Below are 20,603 nucleotides of genomic sequence, written 5' to 3'. Positions count from 1 at the left end.
AAGTAGCAGTATGTTGATAGCATGTATCAAAAACTCCAGTAGGACTCAAAATAATATGTCAAACTGTAAAATTTTGTGTGTTTTTAGAGACATCTTAGAGAAAGGTAAAATAAGATGTGGCTCATAGCAGTTATGAGTTGTATAGTTTTACACTTTGCACTTCAAATTTATAATTGTGTCAAAACTACATACAATGTCCTGTGAAGGTCTGAAATGCTATTAAATAATATGGGTTTTGTGCCCTGGCCTGTGGGCTCAGTGGTTAGAGCGTTGGACCTTGCACCAAAGATGGCGGGTTTGGTTCCCTGTCAAGGCAATGTGAAATAGATCTAGATTTTAGCTCACACAGCAAAAGGATATAGTCACTAAAAACCCAGAAGCTCCAGTGATTCGTGGGTATGTGTTGAATTTCAGCTCTGATTAAGTGTAAAGGAGACAGAACCAGAAAAAGACCCCTGAATCTTCAGGTTCTTGTTAATTAGATTAAACTAGATCAATTCAAGATATATATTGAATATCTGTCTGTTGCATGTTTGCATATTAAATCCTGGAAGGTGGAGGTGGGTATCCCCTCCTAATAGCCCAGGTGTACTACTCCAGACTTTGAAGCCAAAAGAGTTTATTTTGAGTGCTGCCTCTTCCATTTTCCAACTAGGTCATCTTAGGCAAGTTACTTGACTTTTCTGAGTAGTACTCTATAATTTTCTAACGTTATCTCACTTATCAGCAGCCATCACCCTGCAAGGTTAGTGGGGTTGATATCACCATGTTCAGAGAAGGTTGCCTCCTTCTGTATCTTTAGTGGGTATGGTGTTGGGAAGACTGGTAGGAGCATGTTTAGGGTTAGACAGGCTTAAATTTGCATTCTAGGGCTAGCACCTTGACCATATTCTACATATTTTTTGAGGCTTATGAAAATAATCATACCTGTCTCATAGGATTATTGTGAAGGTTAAATGAGGTTAAGGGCTTTCTTACTGCTTTCTCTCTCATACCTGGCACAAAGTAAGCACTCAGTAAATGTGTTGAGTAAATAAATGTCTGGGAGCTTTCTTCCCTTCTGATTCCTAGACTGTTCATGCCTCTGGAACTAATTGAACTTGAAACTCAGTTTGTTTAAGGTTTAAAAATATTTTGTTTGTTTATTAATTATTAAACTGCATGGTTGGACAATGTTTACAATAAAAAAAGACAAATTTACATTTTTTAAGGATTTTTTTTCAGTAGAGGGGAGGTTACTGGAAAGCTTGATAATGCACAAAATAATTTTTTGGTTGCTATTAAGCTTCACATAGTTTTGTGTGTTTTTATCAGCCTCTGTTATTAGACTATTATATTTTACTTGCTGTAATTCTAAGATGAATCAACCTCATACACACTCAAACTAGCATAAGACCATAATTCCCTAATTTACGAACCTGTCATGACCTTAAATTTTTAAAAATATGGTTTTGTTTTAATTATCTATATGCAGTGAATTTGTGTTGTAGATATATATTTAGCTTATTCACTGTCATTAAAGCCTGCTTTATGCAACTCTTTGGAAGCACAAAAAATTTTCCTCTTTATATGGAATTAATGTTGTATATACAATTCTGGAGTCTCATATTAACATATACATATATTTAAGTATTTGATATCCCCCATTGGACAATGAATTCCTTAAGGGAAGGGACATTTTTGTTTATTATTGCGGTTTAAGTTTGTGCCTGGCCAATAATAACAGTTGTGTTGTGCTCATGGTGTAACAGTATTTTTGGTTCTAATCTGGGGCCTTCTTAAGGGATTTTTATTTTTGCCTTAGATATTTAGAACTTAAACCCTACATAAGATGCTACTGTATTATATAGTGAAGAAACAAATGTTGAAATCTTAATAATCAGTAAGGAATTTAATAATGAGTAAGGCTCAGTTATTTTGAAAGATTTACTCAAAGTTAATCTTCATAAAGGTAAGAAAATTACTTGTGTTTTCTAAAGACTTCTGGTCCGTGTCGTGAGTTGAAAAGTACTCAAATATTAATTAAAGGTATACTGTGTAAAAAGCATTCCTTATAAACTTTTTATAAAGTATGTTTTACTTAGGGTAAGGCTTTGTTAGCCCTGTCATGTTAATAAAGCAGTCTCAGAGTTTGCCTATCCTTTTTCTTAGAATTCTTCTGACTTATACTTACAGTCTGATTTCTAAGTAATAGAAATAATATTTAGGTGGAAAATCCAAAATTTTTCTTGTTTAGTTTTAGTCTCTGAATATGATTAATATTACTTTTCTTTTTATCTTTTTAAAAATAGCATCTGAATAACTGATCTCAAGGGACATGTCTTTCTTGGTATACCAGGCATTATATGATATTCTACCTTCTTTTTTTCCTTAAAACAGATTTATTTGAAAACGTTTATGGGTCTTCAATGAAGAGAAGAGAACTTGATGATTTGAAGGGTAATATTGGATTCAGAAGTCATAAACCGCTTAACAGCATCACTGTGTCAAAGAAACGCAATTGGCTGTATCAGAGTACTCTGAGATCTTTTCATTCGGAGGAAGAAGAACATAAGAAATGCCAAGATATAAGCCATTTACCCATCTCACCTGCTTCTCTTCCTAAACATCAGCTATCACCACCTTTCCTCAAATCGTCTGAAGAATATTGTACGTATATGGTGTGTAATGCTACAGATTCTTCATTATCAAGAAACTGTTCTTTAGACTTTAATGAGGAAAATGATGCAGACGATGAAGGGGAAATATGGTACAACCCCATCCCTGAGGATGATGACTTTGGTATATCAAATGCTTTGAGTTTGGGTGAGGCAAACTCTGCTGTTCTGAAGTTTCCTGCTGTCAGTTTGAGAGTATTAGCCAGTAGTGACCTACTGAAAACAGAACAGCATCCTGAAGATGTGCTGTGCTCTTCTGAACACGCAGGCAGTGTTCAGACCACACAGTCAAATGAAACAAAGCCCATAGATTCTACTCATTCCACAGAGTTTGTGCAGCAGTACAGGCAAAGGCTTGGACACAAGACACAAGACGGTATAATGGTGGATGACTGTACCATATTGAAATCTCCTTTTGCAGGTAAAGATGATCATATATCTGCCTTTTCTTCCACTTTTCAGTTCTTTGGTGGTAGCTAAAACTAAATATAGATGTCTGTTGTAGCTCTGTACTTTTCCTTACAAAGTGAATGTATTTTCATGAAAATAAAACTCAGAATAATTTATAAACATTTTATACACATTATTTTTACGCACTTGGGTTTGTGTATTGATCTTTTGAGGTAGTAATTATTTTTGTCTCAGTTGAAAGAATGGCATGATGGGAAGTAGAAGAGAAATATGTATTTTTTGTTTAAATCTTATTTTGCTTCATTCGTTTGTTCATTCATTCATTCCCACCTAGCGTGGCTACAGCTGAAAAGTTGCATTTTCAGTGTACCAGTAGTCATTAGTTTGCACTTTTATGCCTATGTTTCCTCATGAACAAAGGAAAGAGAGAAGAGAAAAAGAAATGAAAGGTAGAAAAGTAAAGACCTTATAGATAGGTTCTACGGTAGTTATGGAATCCAGAAAGGAAATAATTGAGAGTTGATACATATTGGACTGAACCATATGAAATTTCTGATATTCAACCATTTTGGATCTGCAAAAAAGCAGTATTTCATATAGTTTTATTCTTATTGATTACCTTCAGTTTTCTGATTTGCTGGTTTTCAAATTTAATTACTGATACACCATCCAGGAAACAAGAGCATAAGGCATGTTTAGTTGTAAATATCAAATATTGACAAGAAAGCAATTCTGTTTTATATCATCATTTTAATTTATAAAATTTGAAATGGTACAGAATATTTAAAGATGTGGGGTGCAGCAGATGCTGTGAGTACCTTGTCCATAGCCCTCAGGTTTTATTACTTATTTAAATGGGGAAAACCTACTTCTAGCCATCAGCTTCTGCATCTCTGCTTGAGGCTCTTTTCAAAGTGTTAGGGAGTCTTTCTGCAGGGCAGCCTGGGAGTCTCAACCAGTGCTGACAGGAGTTGCAGTAGGACTCTGCTAGCTCCCTCCTTCCTTGGATCGATAATTCTACATTTTGCAGAATTTTTTCATGAGGTTAAACTCCAGTTGCCCATAGTGGTAGCAGTCTTGAGATAATTCACCTTGAATTTTACTATGAATTTTCTCACTTCCTTGCTGATGTTTCTGTACTTTACAAGTAAACTACCTGCAATTGAATCCCTTTCTTAGGGATATGAGGAGGTGGAGTAAATGTTATATTGCTAAGAGAAAAATCAAGTTACAAGACAGTGTGTACTATCTGATGCCAATTTTGCAAGAAACACTGCAAAGCTATACTGGAAATATTAATGGTTTTCCCCTCTGGATGTTGGGGTTGAAGGCAATTAAAAATGTGTGTGTGTGCATTTCTAATTGTAGACTGATTTTCCAGAGTAAATTTGTGTTTCTTTTGTAATCTGAATGGAGAGAAGAATAAATACTATATAAACTAATAGTTTAGAATGCAGGCTGTGATCAGAGTGCAGTAATAGGGAAAGCTTACAGATGTATGGCAAATTGTGATGGGTGTGGAATGGGGCAGAAAAGGCAAGAAGGCATTAGGATAAGAGCAGTTAGAAAGTCAGTGTCTGTAAAGTGTTACACATTTTAAGTTACTGTCTTTAAACTTTATTATTATTTTTTCTGTTCGTGGCAAAGTGTGAACCTGGAAAGACCAACAGACATTTAAAAAAGTACAGTGGCACCCTGGCCAGTGTGACTCAGTGGTTAGAGCATTGGCCTGTGCACCAAAGGGTCGAGGGTTTGATTCCCCATCAAACCTGGGATTGCAGGTTCAATCCCGGCCCCAGCTGGAGGCAACCAATCAATTTGTCTCTCTCACATCAATATTTCTCCCCTCTCTTCCACTCTCTCTAAAAATCAATGGAAAAAATATCCTCCGGTGAGGGTTAACAACAACAAAAACAAAAAACAAAAAAAGTACAGTGGCACTGTCATTTATGGGTTTTTTTCTTAATATCTTTCTTCCCTGTAACGTATTAAAATATAATAGACACAATCCTAAACTGACCAAAGGAAATATTTAGATTATTTATATGCCATGTTTTTTTGTTTTAGTTTGACCAGAAAGGCTACCTAAAGTGGTCAGTTTTCTTTAGCAATATTGCCAGGAAGCTGTTGAGAAATAGTTGAGTTTCAAAATAAATTTTGATCAAGGAATAGAAATTATGACTTGTTTTTGCTTATTAACTTCTAGATGTATATGTGTCTTTTACATAGTTGCAATCATAGTGGACTATTTTTGGTTTTTATTATTTTCACTTTTTATCTTCATCTGGTATTGTACATGTTTAACATTTTGTTAACATTGTTTCCCAGTCATTTTGGTATTTAATTGGGTTGATGCGCCCTAATCTGTGTGACTGGTTCCCTAATGGGTGTTAATAGATTGTTCCCATTACTGTTGCAGTGATTTTCATCACTGTCTTTTTTGCTTTATTAGGATTGATTACTAGTATCATTACTGGTTCTTTTTGGCCGGTAACTACTCTAGGTAATTTCTATATTGTATTTCCTAAAAAGTTTACCAATTTACAGACAACTAACAATTGGCTGATTAATCTATTTATTCAGTAAACACTGAGTTTCTGCTATGTACCAGTTACTGTTCTAGGTGCTGAAGGAGTGAACCAGTTTCACTTGATTCTAGCCTGGTTTATACATTTATATTTAAGCATTTTCACTTTGTATTTTACCCTCATTGATAGTCTATGATTTGATTAGTATAATTGTGGTTTAGTTTTAAGTGATTATTGAATTTGATAATATTTCTACTCTTGGATTTTATAAAAACAAAGCATTTTTGGTTTTATAAATTCAGTCTTGTATGCAGTAAAAATTGCTAACATATGCAGTACTTTATTTTAATAATTAGTTAAGGACTTCAGTAGGCAATAGTTAATGTACAATTAAATATTTGTACTGGAAAAAGTCAGAATGTTAGATTAATTCCTTTATAACTTAATAAAACCTAGAGCAATTTAATATACTGGGTAGCTTTTTTTATGCCATGACAAAATAGATTGTAGACTAAAGAAGGACTCCAATTACTATAGAATGTTTTAGACCAGTAAACCAGTAGAATTGTACTACAATTTACAGTACAAGGGAATGCTTTGTCTAGTTTATCAAACACTCCATTTCTTATTAGCTGCTTACCAGAAAAGCCTAGCAGGCATACTTAAAATAGTCCTTTCTCTATAAAGAAACCACTTCTTTGTCATTAGGATACATAAGAGAGGTGGAGGGAGAATATTATATTAATACTTTAAAGAAAGGTCATTTAATCTATTGATTTTTAGAATGAATAAACACTTTTTTTTCCTCATTTCTAATTTTACACAGAGTAACCTCTGATATTAGGGTTATTTGGGACTTTTATGGGGAATAGTAAGATCAAGTATGTAAAGTTTAAATTTTAAATAATTGGGATAATACCTGATTGCTTCTTTACTGGAATAGTTAAAGTTTATGTAATATTATATTTTAGAAGGTAATTTTATGTTGCTCTGTTAGTTTGAAAACTTACTAGAACCAGGTTCAAATTTAAAAATAAAATTGATTAGTTTGCACATTTTTTTAAACTGGGGGATTGAAAGTTTAAGGTTAAATAGAGTGCTTTAACTTCTTAATAGCTGAGAAAAGTCTCTAAAAATCAATTTAATTTGTACAGGGTGGGGCAAAAGTAGGTTTACAGTTGTTCATATGGAATATAATACAATAATTAATAAATAATAATACAAGAATAAACTCTGTGTTTTGCCTGTTCACAACTGTACACCTACTTTTGCCCCACCCTGTATATATGGAAAAGGTTAGGAAAAGGGTAGGAAAAGGTTTAGAAGGATGGGGAGGTTGAAAGTGTAGTGTTGAAGAGCATAGGCTCTAAAGGCCTATGGTTAGGTTTGAATTCTGGTTCTGCCACTTACCAGCTATGTTGTCTTAGACCAATTAGACAGCTCTGTGCATGAGGTTCCTTATCTGGAGAATACGGTGCTACTGGTATCTTAATTCATAGGGTTATAATGAGAATTGAATGAGGGTCTGTGCATACTAAGTATTAAATTAACTTTTCATATTTTGTCCAGCTCAATAAATGTTGGCTGGTGTTAATATTTTTAATAATAATTAAATATTAATAATTTCATATTAAACTACTTTTAATATTATTTCACCACAATATTTACAATGGTTAATCGCTTGGTAATGCAGTAAATTTAGGCTGTTATTTACTTTACTGGTACTTTTTTGTATCTTTTAAAAACTTGTTTATTGTAAACCTGGCTAATTTTAACATTTAGAAAAAAGTAAAGCTATTTTTGTGTGGAAAAAAAATTAAAAAACATTTCAGTGTTTTACTCTATGTGAAAACTGAAAAAAAATAAGAAAACTTGTTTATATCTGTATGTTGTCTGTTTAATATGTTGAAATTGCAAGGAAAGGCCTTGATTTAGTTTTTGAAGTTCTAGGGAATTATTGTATAGAAGTAACACAAGAAAGAAAATGTCTTTACAATTTTGAAAATTATTCAGTTAGATTTGATAGTCAATGTTCAGTTATTCTTGATTGACTAGAGTTCATTCTATGTAATCTTTGCCTGTATGTTCTAGTACAATTTTTGAAGAAGGAGGGGCTCTTAGTTGTCAAAATTATAAACTCGTTTGGTTTTTAACTTCTTTTTAAACTAGCACTGCTATGTGATAAAATTTATTTTATTTTTTAAGAGGAGATTATTTGTATTTTAAATTGATTTCTTAAAACAAAAGAAGGGGATTCACTCTATGGCTCCCTGATACATTTTCGATATTTGTTACCATATTTATGTTTATATATTTTCTTTTTTAAAAAATTTTTTATTGAATTTATTGGGGTGACATTGGTTAGTGAAATTACATAGGTTTTAGCTGTACCATTCGATGATACATCATTTGCATTTTGTATGGTGTGTTTACCACCCAAAGTCAAGTCTCCTTCTGTCGTCATTTACCACCTCCTTTCCTTCTAGCAGTCGCCATACGTTTGTCTGTCTATGAGGGTTTTTTTTTCTTAATTCCTTTACCTTTTTCATTTAGTCCCCCAAACTCTTCCCCTCTGACAGCTGTCACTCTGTTCTGTGTATGAGTTTGTTTCTATTTTGTTTGTTTGTTTATTTTGTTCCACATACAAATGAAATCATATGGTATTTATCTCTCTCTGGCTTATTTTACTTATAATATTCTCAAGGTCCATTCATGCTGTCACAAAAAATAAGATTTCCCCCCTTTTTATGGCCTAGTAGTATTCTACCATGTAAATGTCCTACAGCTGTTTTATCCACTCATCCACTGATGGGAACCTAGACTGCTTCCAAATCTTGAATATTGTGAATAACGCTGCAGTGAACATAGGGGTGCGTATATTCTTTTGAATCAGTGTTTCAGGTTTCTTAGGCTATATTACCAAAAGTGGAATCACTGGGTCAACATATATGTTTTAGAGGATTATAAATATAGAGGAAGCATTCTAAATAAACATTAAAATAGGAAATGTGTTAATATGTTAAAATACAAAGCTTTCCTAGTTTCCTCTGATATTCACTCTTCATAGTTATAAAGTAACATACTCACTGAAGTAAATTATAGTGGAAAAGATCTAAAAAGAACCTATATTACCCTTCCTCCAAACCTTCAGAATAGAAAGCAGACGGAGAAGGAGATGCTTCTTTCCTCTGTAAGCCATTTAGAGGTCATTGTTATTCTGCTTGAACATGGTTATGAAGATTCTCCTAAACTTATAACTAAATCTTTCCCCATTGAGATGTGACAAGGGGAGAATTTCTGCTCATGAAAGCTTGTTAGGTTGTTGGTCTATAAAGTAGAAGTAAAAAAATATCACCTTTTATAATATCTTTTTAATTTTTTTTAAAGGTCCTGGCATCCTAGCTGCTACAAATAAGACTGAATTGGGAGTTATAGAACCATCTTCTCCAAGCCCTAGCCCTGTGAAAAAAGGCAGTTCAATTAATTGGTCTTTCCCAGATAAAATAAAATCTCCACGCACTGTGAGGAAACTTTCCATGAAAATGAAAAGGTTGCCAGAACTTAGCCGAAAACTGAGTGTTAAAGGAAACTTGAATTATGTGAACAGTCCAGATAATACTCCTCCATTGTCTAAATGTAACTGTCAAGAAATTCATCATACTGTTATTCTGCGTTCTGGGAATACAACCACAGCTGCTAAGAGGAATGTTATAAGTCGGTACCATCTTGATACCAGTGTGTCTTCTCAGCACAACTACCAGAAGAAAACCTCTGTGAGTTCTAAGTATTCTTGCAAAGGTGGTTATCTCAGTGATGGAGATTCACCTGAACTGATAACCAAATCGAGCAAGCATGGATCTGAAAACAAGTTTGGAAAGGGAAAAGAAATAATTCCAAATAGCTGTAGCAAGAGTGAAATTGACATTGATGCTTTTAGACATTACAGCTTTTCTGATCAACCTAAGTGTTCCCAGTACATATCTGGGCTCATGAGTGTGCATTTCTATGGTGCTGAGGATTTAAAACCACCTCGGATAGATTCCAAAGATGTCTTTTGTGCAATTCAGGTAGATTCAGTAAACAAAGCAAGAACTGCTTTGCTCACATGCCGGACGACATTTTTAGACATGGATCACACTTTCAACATAGAAATTGAAAATGCTCAGCATTTGAAATTAGTAGTATTCAGTTGGGAGCCCACTCCAAGAAAAAACCGAGTGTGTTGTCATGGAACTGTGGTTCTCCCCACCTTATTCAGAGTGACAAAGACACATCAGTTGGCTGTCAAACTTGAACCCAGAGGTCTTATTTATGTGAAAGTGACTCTTTTGGAACAGTGGGAGAATTCTCTTCATGGACTAGATATAAATCGAGAACCAGTGATGTTTGGTGTTGATATTCGAAAAGTTGTGGAGAAAGAAAATACAGGATTGATGGTGCCACTTCTGATACAGAAATGTATTATGGAAATCGTCAAGAGAGGCTGTCAGGTATTACTTCGCTGTTTCTCTACTGCCCCCTTATCTGTCTATCTGTCTCTCTCTTAATGAATTAATCAGTTAATTAATTAAATTTATTTATAAATTCTTGGGGAGAGGAATTAAAGGTAAAAAAATAATCTAATTTAAGCATTTCTCTTTTCTAGTCTTTATTTTCATTACATTCCTGTCTGGGTATAATTCATACCTTAACCTGTGTTGCCAGTGATTGAGAGCATGTTAGATGGTTCTACAGTTTATGTTGTAATGCAGAGCTGGTGGGTATTATACCTAGAGATCAAGGTTGTGTTACAAAGCATTCCTTGGATAAGCCAGAGCTGATAACACAGGCAAATAATTAATTTATTTAAGTAATGCTTGCCCGTGGTTTGATTCCTAAGGTGGAGAGCTCCAGTGGTGGATCTAATAGCCCTACCTTCTCTCCTAAAAGGAACTCCCTGCCCATATCCCGTACCTCTCTGCCCCCCTCTTTGGAAAGCATACGCTTATGCTTATCTGTCTCTTTGGGAGAGCGTGGAGGGCGAAGGCAGCTCCTACCAACAGAAACACAGAGTTTTCTCTTTTCCCTTTAAATATTTAAGATGGTAACAGCAGCCCATTAAAACGAACAGAAAGCCTGGCACTATTTGTGACCAGATATGTAAATGTTAACCAGTTAGTAGAACTTACTTTCCTTTATTTTCATTAATACATGTGGACTGTGACAATGAGAAACAGCATATCACAGGGTGTTATTCTGAGGTATAAGTAATGGTTGATACTCATTTTTGCAACACAGATTAAGCCTAAAAATCACTATGTCCTGAGGTATTTCTACTTCGGTGCTATGAGAATTCATAACATTGATTAAAAATAGAGTAAACGTCACAAAATCTGAAATATGGTTTCTTTATATATAAAAAGGAATTTAAAGTAATCTTCCATGAACTTATGGCAAATATAGAAACAGCATAAATTAGTGGAGTTTTGTATTAAGATGCAGGGAACTTGGATTCTGGTTTCTTCATTAATAGCTGTGTGATGTTGGGCAAGTCATTTAATCTCTGTGGGTGTTATGTGCTTATATCTACAAAAATAGATGCAGTAGCTTCCTGAAGCTGAAAGGTAGGGCAGCTGAACTTTTGAAACCTCTTGTTGGTGTGATACATCAAGTTTAATTTATGTTGTCTATGTGGGAGCGAGGCCTTTAGTTTCTAATCCAACTTTTGGTCCAGTTACTATTTTTTTAAGGTTCTCTGTTTTCACTCCATTTTTAAAAAAATTTTTTTTTAAGCAGCATGTAGAGTGGTCAGGGAGATTAGGCAGACTTTAAAGCTAATTATTAAACAGAAACTTTTACAATTGAGTATTAAAATAAGTAACTCAAACAGCACTGCAGTTTTATAGTCTATTTTCAGAAATATTTTATGAAGAGCAAGTATATAAGATTGTTGTAACATTTTAAATGCTGAGAAAGCATTTTTTAGCAATTCCTTTTATTTCTATACTTAAAATTTAGAAAGATTTATTAAAGACTTATTTTATATGAACTAAAAAGTAAATTTTACAGTTACACATTTGGAACTACACTTTTTAAGCATATATATATATATATATATATATATATATATATATATTTGTGTGTGTGTGTATGTCTTTACAAATTTTACAGTTACACATTTGGAACTACACTTTTTAAGCATATATATATATATATATATATATATATATATATTTTGTGTGTGTGTGTGTGTGTGTGTGTGTGTCTTTTTTGCTTCTTTCCACTCCCCTTCTTCCAGAAATAGGCTTATTCCATCTGCATTTTACAGACTAGCATACTGTTTAAATTTTGTTTCCCTTTTTAGCCGGTAATTATTCTTGGTTTTTCACCATGAAAATCAGGTTTTGATAGTCATGCACAAATAGCCTATGGCATCTTCCAAATGCTTTGAAGACTACTGTCACCCATCTTTTGCTTCCAAAAGGAAAAATTACTATAGAAATCATACTCGTGGGCCATCCAGTACAGATTCTATCTCTGATAGAGGCATCAAGCATGTACTTCAAGAAGTCAGCCTCTAAAGTTAGGAATATATTCTAAAATATCCTTTCCTGGAAATATCTATATTAGATTGTTTTTTCCTTTATTCACCTTTAAAAATGTTTCGTAATTTCAGCTTTTGGGATAACCTCTTCCATTAATGTATTACTTACTATTGAAATATTACTTCCTTTAATTTGTTCTAGGTTATCTCCTCCTCAAATTCAAGGGGGTGCATCCTTATGGGATTTTGTGACACTTACTGTGCCCACACAAGAAGGGCTCTCTACTCAAGTTAGTTTCTTCTAATGTGAGGGCATTTTCTTTGAATCTGTTTAATATTTTAATTTCATTTTCTGGACAATCTACAGTTCTACCATGTCTCTCTCTTGCAATAATGTGACCAGCATAGCACATGCTGTTCTCAATGTGAATGTGCTATGAATGTGGATAAAAGTAGGAAATTTGAATTTTCTTCCCAGTACATTACTTGGTTTGCCATATTAGGTTTATCCTTTTGACTATAATAGCACCTTGCATTACCTTCTATCAGAAAGATTTGTGGGTTCCTTACTGTCTTTCAGTTAATGTGTACTAGCTTATCATCTCAAATATTTTGGATAACATTTCTCTGTATCCATTATTGACACTTTCCTATATTGAGACCCACCTTCTATAGTGTATTCTATCAAATTTCATTTGTGTACTCCTTCCTCTAGATCATTTATAACATTTTAAAGTGATTCCTAGTTCAAATTCTTGGGGTTCTCCATTGTTTGTTTTTACTTTATTTCTGTCCTGAAATAATTTCTTTATCCATAACTTTCTTCAATTCAAGGTGATTGAACTTGCTAGATAGTCTTTGATGTGGAAGTAGAAGTCGCAACTGCTTATTTTCCTCAATTTTCTTGAAGGTTTATTTTTTTAAAAAACTTTAATTGCTTAATCAGGCTTGCCTTCTCTTTACAGATACTACGTTCATTTTTTCTCAGTGAATTTGTAGTGAACTTCCTAAGACTTAATGTTTTAGAACCTGTATGATCTAACAAGGTTTAAAAAACAAACCCTTTTAATGTAAGTTGAGGGGAGGATGGGTAGTATCTGTGCATCTTATATACATTTTGAACTGGAGGTTTTATTTTACCTTTACTATATTATTTTAATTGCATTTCCTCCATCACTTTATAATCAATTAATTTGATAAGTTTAAAAAACCCTAGGTTTGCTCAGCTGGCGTGGCTTAGTGGTTGAGCATTGACCTATGATCCAGGAGATCGCGGTTCGATTCCTGGTCAGGGCACATGCCCAGGTTGTGGGCTCGATCCCCAGTGGGGGGTGTGCAGGAGGCAGCTGATCAATGACTCTCTCATGATTGATGTTTCTATCTCTCTCCCCTCCTTCCTCTCTCTAATCAATAAAGATATATTTTTTAAAATCCTAGGTTTGCTCTTATTTCTTCCTGAGAATCTTTTTTTTTTTCCTGAAAAGATAATTTTACACAGACAGTATATTGGAACATTATTTCAACTATATACTTTTTTTAATGGATAAACAAACTGAGTTTTAAAGAGATTAAATAACTTGCCTAAATTCACCGAGGCTTTATGAATTCAAAACCCTGTTTAACCACTGTGCCATATTATTTCAGTCTAGAGCCAGAGATGTCAAGGGCACAATCTTGGCTGGAGAGATTGGTTGAACATATAAAACTAAAGGGAATGGACTGTATCTTTGCATAAGATAGTCAGCACTCCAGAAATCAAAGTATATTGTTTGAATTTAAATGAAAGAATAGAATGTTTTTATTCAACTAATCAATGTGGTCTATGGTGAAATTTCTAAAGCTGTGTTTGAAGTATTTTTAATTAAATGCCATCAGAACATATTTGATTGCCAAGCTCATGTGATTTATACATACTGTACTATTATATTTTCTCTTTATCAAATTTACCACAATATGGCCATAATTTTATTTCTAGGTAGTAGGCCTGTACCGATTATGTGGTTCGGCAGCAGTCAAGAAAGAACTTCGAGAGGCTTTTGAGAGGGATAGCAAAGCTGTTGTTCTGTGTGAAAACCAGTACCCAGATATAAATGTAATAACAGGTAATGATAGATTTCATTTTACGTACACATTTTGGAAAGACTACTTCTGCGGGAAACAGAATTGAAATACTGTTTTTTAGCCTAAACTTAATTTAGTTTTATTCTGTAATCTTAACTTTTTCTGGGAAAATTAGGGACAACTTCCTGGGAGAGGTGGCTCCTCAGACAACTTTTAAAAGGTGATCTGGACTTAGCCAGGTAAAGGTTGGAGGAGGGCACTCTATTAGCAAAAACTTCAAGGTGGGAAACTATATAACTTGTAGTGTTTGCTAAAGAGGAAAACGCCAGGCTGGTCAATGGTGAAAGATGGCTGGGATGGTCTCTCACCTGGAACCCAGAACTGACAATGGGGATCATTTGGAAACAGCAGAGTTAGAACCTGGTCATTTCCCTTCCCTTTCCTCCCCTCCCTCTTTCTCTCCCTCTTTCCCTCCCTCTTTTCCTTCCCTTTCCCCTTCCCTTCCTCCTGACCTCCTTCCTTCACTTCCCCCTTCCTTCCTTTCCTGACTTCCTTTCTTTTTTTCCCTTTCCTCCCCTCCCCTCGCTCCCCCCCTTTCCTTCTCCTCTCCTCCCTCTTCTTCCTTTCTCCCCCCTCCCTCCCTTCTTTCCTTTCTTCCTTCCGAGTTAGTTGGATGAGAGTTTCCAGGTAGTCAGTTTTATAATAGCGCTTCCACATTAGAAGCATACGGGTAGCTAGGAGAGCTGAAAGAAAGGTAAGGGGAAGTGATCACTCTTTATGGCGAATATGTGTAATTCTTTAATGAATCTTTTTTGTTGTTGTTATTTCCTGTGTGTTTAGGGGGAAAAAAATCTAAAAATTTGTTTCTTTGTGTTATGGTGCTAAAGGGTAAAATCGGAAAGAGTATTTTTGATTTTCTTCTCCAGATCAGAACTGGAGTTTTAAACCTCACACTGTATATTCCTGGGGTGCTAGCATGATAGTGGTAGTAGAAATTAAAGTGAGAATCCCAAAGGAGAAGGGAAGTCTGTGCATAGGAATGTCCAGAATCCACTTAATCGCTTACCCTTCCCTATCTGGAAATTAATTAATTTGTTTACTTACTAAATATTTATTGAACATTTACTACATGCCAGGCATTCTGCAGGGACAAATAAACAAGATGAACAGTTTCTCAATGGGGACAAATAAACAAGATGAACAGTTTCTCAAGAAAATCAGTAGTCAAGCCAATAAATAGTAAGATATAGAACTTACCTGTGATCAATGGTGCAATGGGCATGGTGCTAATCGGAGGCAGTAGTCAGCCTGGTGACTCCTGTACCAAGGTCTCAGAGAAGAAGGTCTCTCTGAGAGTTAACCATTGGAAGATCTAGGGACGGATTTCTTGGCAGAGAGAATGGGGTGAATTTTGTGATTGACAATGAATGAAAAAGAGCCTACTACAAACCAGCCCCAAGAGGCAGAAGTAGTTTTAGCGATTAGAATGTTGTTGTGTGTGTGTGATGATAGCAATATCCCACCATAGGATGAGTAGAATTTTCCTGTGTTAGTCTTTGTGCCTGAGTGAAGGTGAGAGGCATGTGGTTTCATAGTGTCTCTTACAGAGCAGCTTGAGAGATTTAGTCAGAACCATTTATTTATTTATCTATAATTGCCTGAATTTTCAAGTACATAATAAAAGCTTTACTGTGTTGCATTAAGTAAACTTCATCATGAGTTTCCTCCAAATCCCCTTAAATAGCTCCTGTAGCATTAAAAATTGTCTTAAGGTTTTAATCTTATTATCTTAAGATTTTTATGTCCCTAAAGTGTTTGAAAGATAAGAAGTCACTATGACTTAAGATGCCCCTGTCTTGTCACTTAGTTTTTGGGATAAGGCCATCTAGGTAATTTCTAGGTTGATGGGTAGTTACATTGTATGTGTCACAGCATTCATAAATACCTCTTCTTTGTATCATTTTATAAAATCTTTTAATTATTTTTCCTATGAACCCTTTGTGTGCTTATAGAAAAGAAACTGTAAGTTTACTTCATTGAACATAATGTGCATTGAGCATACTTTTAAGTGCTTAATATTTGTTAATAATTCTCCTATATTTGCCCTTCGAAGTAAGTAATCTTGAACTTAGATTAATTTAAAATTCTATTTATATTAATTGTTTAATATATTAATTGTGTAAAGGATAATGATATTTCAAATGTATGTTTCACTAAGCTATAAAGATATCTATTCTGGAGCTCATTTAGGTTTTAATTTAATATAATTGCATTATAGGGCAAGTCTCAAACTACCAAGAGCATACTGAGCTCTGTTAGAACTAACAAGTTTTGCTTTGTCAAGGAACATATATGGAATATTTTTGTTTTAAAAATTATGCCCTAGAGGGTTCATAGTTCCTTTATTTGGCAGCTACAGAAACTTTTATTTCCACTAATTATAACTCAGTTGTTCTTTAACACAGAATGTTGCTGTTCATTGTAGGTGGGGTTTAGACTGCAACACTAATGATGGTAGTAAAGATCTCGTGTAAGTTAAGGAATGGGCATAAACAATTATTGCATGCCTACTGTTTACAGAATGCTTTATCATTATCATTGCTGTATATCTAACATGTATTGATTGCTATGGAATGCCAAGCACTTTACACATGTCACATATCTTCATCATGTCAAAGAAGTTTGGTCAGTACTTTCTCTTGGTTCCCCAGTGCTATTTCCAGATTATACCTTTCACCGTGGAATAGAAATTTATGTTCTCTTGAGGAATAAGGCTCTCTTGGGGCTCATGGCACATTTCTGTGTCACCTTAACCTTTCTTATTTAACATCATCTACAGAACTTTTGGGCATTCCCATTTACTCAGTAAAGACTTTGATAATCTCGCCTATTGTTATGTTTCCAACCAAAGTCTTGTCATCATCCTAAGTGATTTTAACATACAAATGACCAATTCAGAATCCATTTGTTAAAAGGCCATTCTTTCCCCACAGAATTGTTTCTGTACCTTGTCAAGAATCAATTGACCATAAACATGAGGGTTTATTTCTGGACTCTAAATTCTGTTTCATCGATTTATAAGTCTGTCTTTATGTCATTACCACACTGCTTTGATTACTGAAGCTTTGTAGTAAATTTTGAAATTTTGAACTGTTAGTCCTCTGATGTTCTCCTTTTAAAAAAGTTTTTGGGTCTCTTGCATTTCCATATGAATTTAGAATCAGCTTATAAATTTCTGTGAAAAGCTACTTGGAATTTTGATAGCTTTTTCATTGAATCTGTAATCAATTTGGGGAGTATTGCCATGAACAGTATTAAGTCTTCTGATGTATGAACATGGGGTAGCTTTCCATCTATTTAGATCTTTAAATTTTTTCATAAACGATTTTTAGTTTTCAGAGTGCAAGTTTTGTTCTTCTTTTGTTAAATTTATTTTATAAGTATTTCTTTTTGAAGCTATTGTGAATGGAATTATCTATTTTTGGACTGTTCATTTCTAGTGTATAGAAATACAGTTGATTTTTGCATATTGATCTTGTACTTTGATAAACTTGTTTATTAGTTCTATTACTTTTTTAGTGGATTCATTAGTATTTTCTGTATAGGAGATTGTCATTGATAGTTTTACTTCTCTCTTTTCAAAATGGGGTCTTTTCATTTCTTTTTCTTGCCTAATTGCCTTGCTAGAACCTCCAATATAATGTTGAACAGCAGTGGCAAGAGTGAATATCCTTATCTTGTTCTGGATTTTAGGAGAAAAACAGTCTTTAACCATTAGTTATGCTACTGACTGGGTTTTTCATAGGTCCCCTTTATCAAGCTGAGGAAGCTCCCTTCTGTTCCAAATTTGTTGAGCGTTTTTCATCATGAAAGGCCTTGGATTTTGTTCAGTGACCTTTCTCAGTCTATTGAAATGATCCTGTGTGTTTTTACCTTTATTTTGTTGAAATGGTATATTATATTAATTGGTTTTCAGATGTTAAGCCAACCTTGTATTCCTGAGATAAATCCCACTTGGTCACAATGTATCCTTTTATTTCTTTTTTCTTAATATGTTGGTGGACTTAATGTGTTAGTATTTTCTTGAGGAGCTTTGTGTCTATACTCCTAAATATTGGTCTGTAGTTTTCTTGTGATATACTTGTCTGGTTTTGGTATCAGGGTAATACTGGCTTTGTAGAATGAGTTGCGAAGTGTTTTCTCTTCTATTTTTGGGAAGAGTTTGTGCCGAATTGGTATTAATTCTTCTTTCAGTATTTGGTAGTATTCATCAAGAAAAATATTTGAGTTTGCTTTATTTGTGGGAAGTTTTACAATTACTAATTCAATCTCTTGTTATTAAGTCTATTCAATAGGTTTTCTAATTCTTTAGTAACTTTCTAGTTTATATATCTCTATGAGCTCTACTTTCATGGGAGTTTTCTAACTTACTGGCTTACAGCTGTTCATAGTATTAGCTTAAAATTCTTTTTATTTCTGTGAGGTTGGTAATCATGCCCCCCCTTTCATTCCTGACTTTAGTTGAGTCTTCTCTCTTTTTTTCTTGGTCAGACCAGTTGAACGTTTGTTGTTTTTGTTGACCTTTTCAAAGAACCTACTTTTGGTTTTGTTGATTTTTCTTTATTGTTTTCTGTTACCTATTTCATTAATTTCTACTCTGATCTTTATATTTTTCTTTATTCTGCTCACTTTGAGTATAAGATGCTTCTCTCTTTCTAGTTTCTTAAGAAAGAAGCTGAGGCCATTGATTTGGTTAATTGAGAGTTGATCATACTCCAGAGTGTTCTCTGTGTGCTGGGAATACGGGGGTCAAAAGACCAACAATTCCTGTTCTCACCGAGTGGTGGGGGTGGGAGAGTTGGAGGATGGAAGTGAACACAATAGACACAAGAAGCTAAAGTGAAAATAAGATAGCTACTAATTATGTTTTCTCTTAGTCTCCCCCCACCAATTCTCCAGAGTGCCTGTTTAATGTCTTCTCGCTCTCTTCTAATCTTACGTCACCCATGCCACTCTTAGTGACGACCTTGCCTCCTGACTTCATAGAGAAAACAGAAGCCATCAGATAGGAACTTCCTCTACTTCTTGTGACTTAACCTGCCAGCCTGCCTTCTTCAGCATACATCCCTTTTCACTTTTCCACTATCCTTCCTGTAACAGTGTAGAAATGATCTTCCTCACATTTGGCACTAATTTTAATTCTTTCATGTATTCTCTGGAGCCTCTTCTTCCTTTCTTTTTGGGGGCTTTGCTCAAATGATTATATTTCTCTCTCCTGGACCTTAAAAACCATTTTAATATCTTCTTTACATTAATGTTTAAGTGTTAAAGTCCCTCCCATCTTTAAAATATTCCTACTTTGATCCTATTTCACCCCCACTTTTTCTCCTCCTCTGTGGTTATTGCCTTCTCTCAAAGCCAGATTTCTGGAATAGGTTGCCTGTCTTTTCTCTCTCTCTTTCTTTAATGTCCATTTGCTTCCTAACCAACTGCAGGTTGATTTCTGTGTCCTTCATTCTCCTGAAACTACGCTTACCAAGGTTGCTGATTTCCGTCTCTGGTGTGCATTTTTTGGTCTATCTTAAATTATCTCATTGCTTCGTATCCCTATTTGCAAAACCCTGCTGCCTTAGAACCACAACAGGAATTTGTCAAAAATGCAGGTACATGACCCTGACCCCTGGAGATTCTGATTTAGTAGGACTGACTCTGGGCTCTGGGATCTATTGTTTTAAAGTTCCTCAGGTGGTTTCATTGTGCAGCCAAGTTTGAGAAACACTGTTCTCCTTAGTATTTAAAAGTTCTTATCTAACCTAACTATTGTTGGGTATCAGTCGGTGCTGTAGACTCTTTCTTGAAACTTTCTCTCCTTGGCTTCCTTGGCAGCTTATTTGCCGGTCTCCCTCCACCCTCCTCTCCTCTTCTTCCCACTCATAATTTTTTTTTAAAAATATGTCTTTACTGATTTCAGAGAGAGGAAGGGAGAGGGAGAAAGAGAGAAATATCAATGATGAGAGAGTCATTGATCAGCTGCCCCCCTCACTCCCCCTACTGGGGATCAAGCCCGCAACCCGGGCATGTGCCCTGACTGGGAATAGAACTGCGATTTCCTGGATCCTAGGTCGGTGCTCAGCTGCTGAGCCACGCTGGTCCGGCACCACTCATATTTCTTTAGCTGTTATTTCGTTGTCACCTTTGGAAGATCCTCTTCCCGACAACCCATTAACAGCCGTCTTCAGGGCCTCCTCCTATCACTAGGCCTCATACCACTCGGTCTGCCTCCCTGCTAGTCTCAGTCATTCTCAAGCTTTTACTTACCATCTTCAGCTGATCATTCTCAGATCTGCGTCTCCAGCCATCTCCTTCCTGAGCCTCAGATTTTATATCCAGTAGCTTTCAGTATTTCACAGATACCTTAAGCTT

The 20,603-nt window shown here is 34.9% G+C and overlaps 1 protein-coding gene across 1 annotated transcript in view; it reads left to right on the top strand.

The window, feature by feature from the left end:
- SYDE2 (synapse defective Rho GTPase homolog 2) overlaps positions 1-20,603 on the top strand; it is a 40,191-nt gene that overhangs the window by 8,330 nt on the left and 11,258 nt on the right. The window contains exons 2-4 of the mRNA XM_016220621.2: positions 2,380-3,078; positions 8,984-10,086; positions 14,095-14,221. Of these exons, the coding sequence (XP_016076107.2) occupies positions 2,380-3,078; positions 8,984-10,086; positions 14,095-14,221 (1,929 nt within the window). The remainder of the gene's footprint in view (positions 1-2,379; positions 3,079-8,983; positions 10,087-14,094; positions 14,222-20,603) is intronic.

This window comes from Miniopterus natalensis, chromosome 9 (genome assembly GCF_054644295.1).
Source record: "Miniopterus natalensis isolate mMinNat1 chromosome 9, mMinNat1.hap1, whole genome shotgun sequence".
Classification (NCBI taxonomy): domain Eukaryota; kingdom Metazoa; phylum Chordata; class Mammalia; order Chiroptera; family Miniopteridae; genus Miniopterus; species Miniopterus natalensis.
The sequence above is the reverse complement of the archived record's forward strand: the minus strand, read 5'-3'. Positions and strand labels throughout refer to the sequence as shown.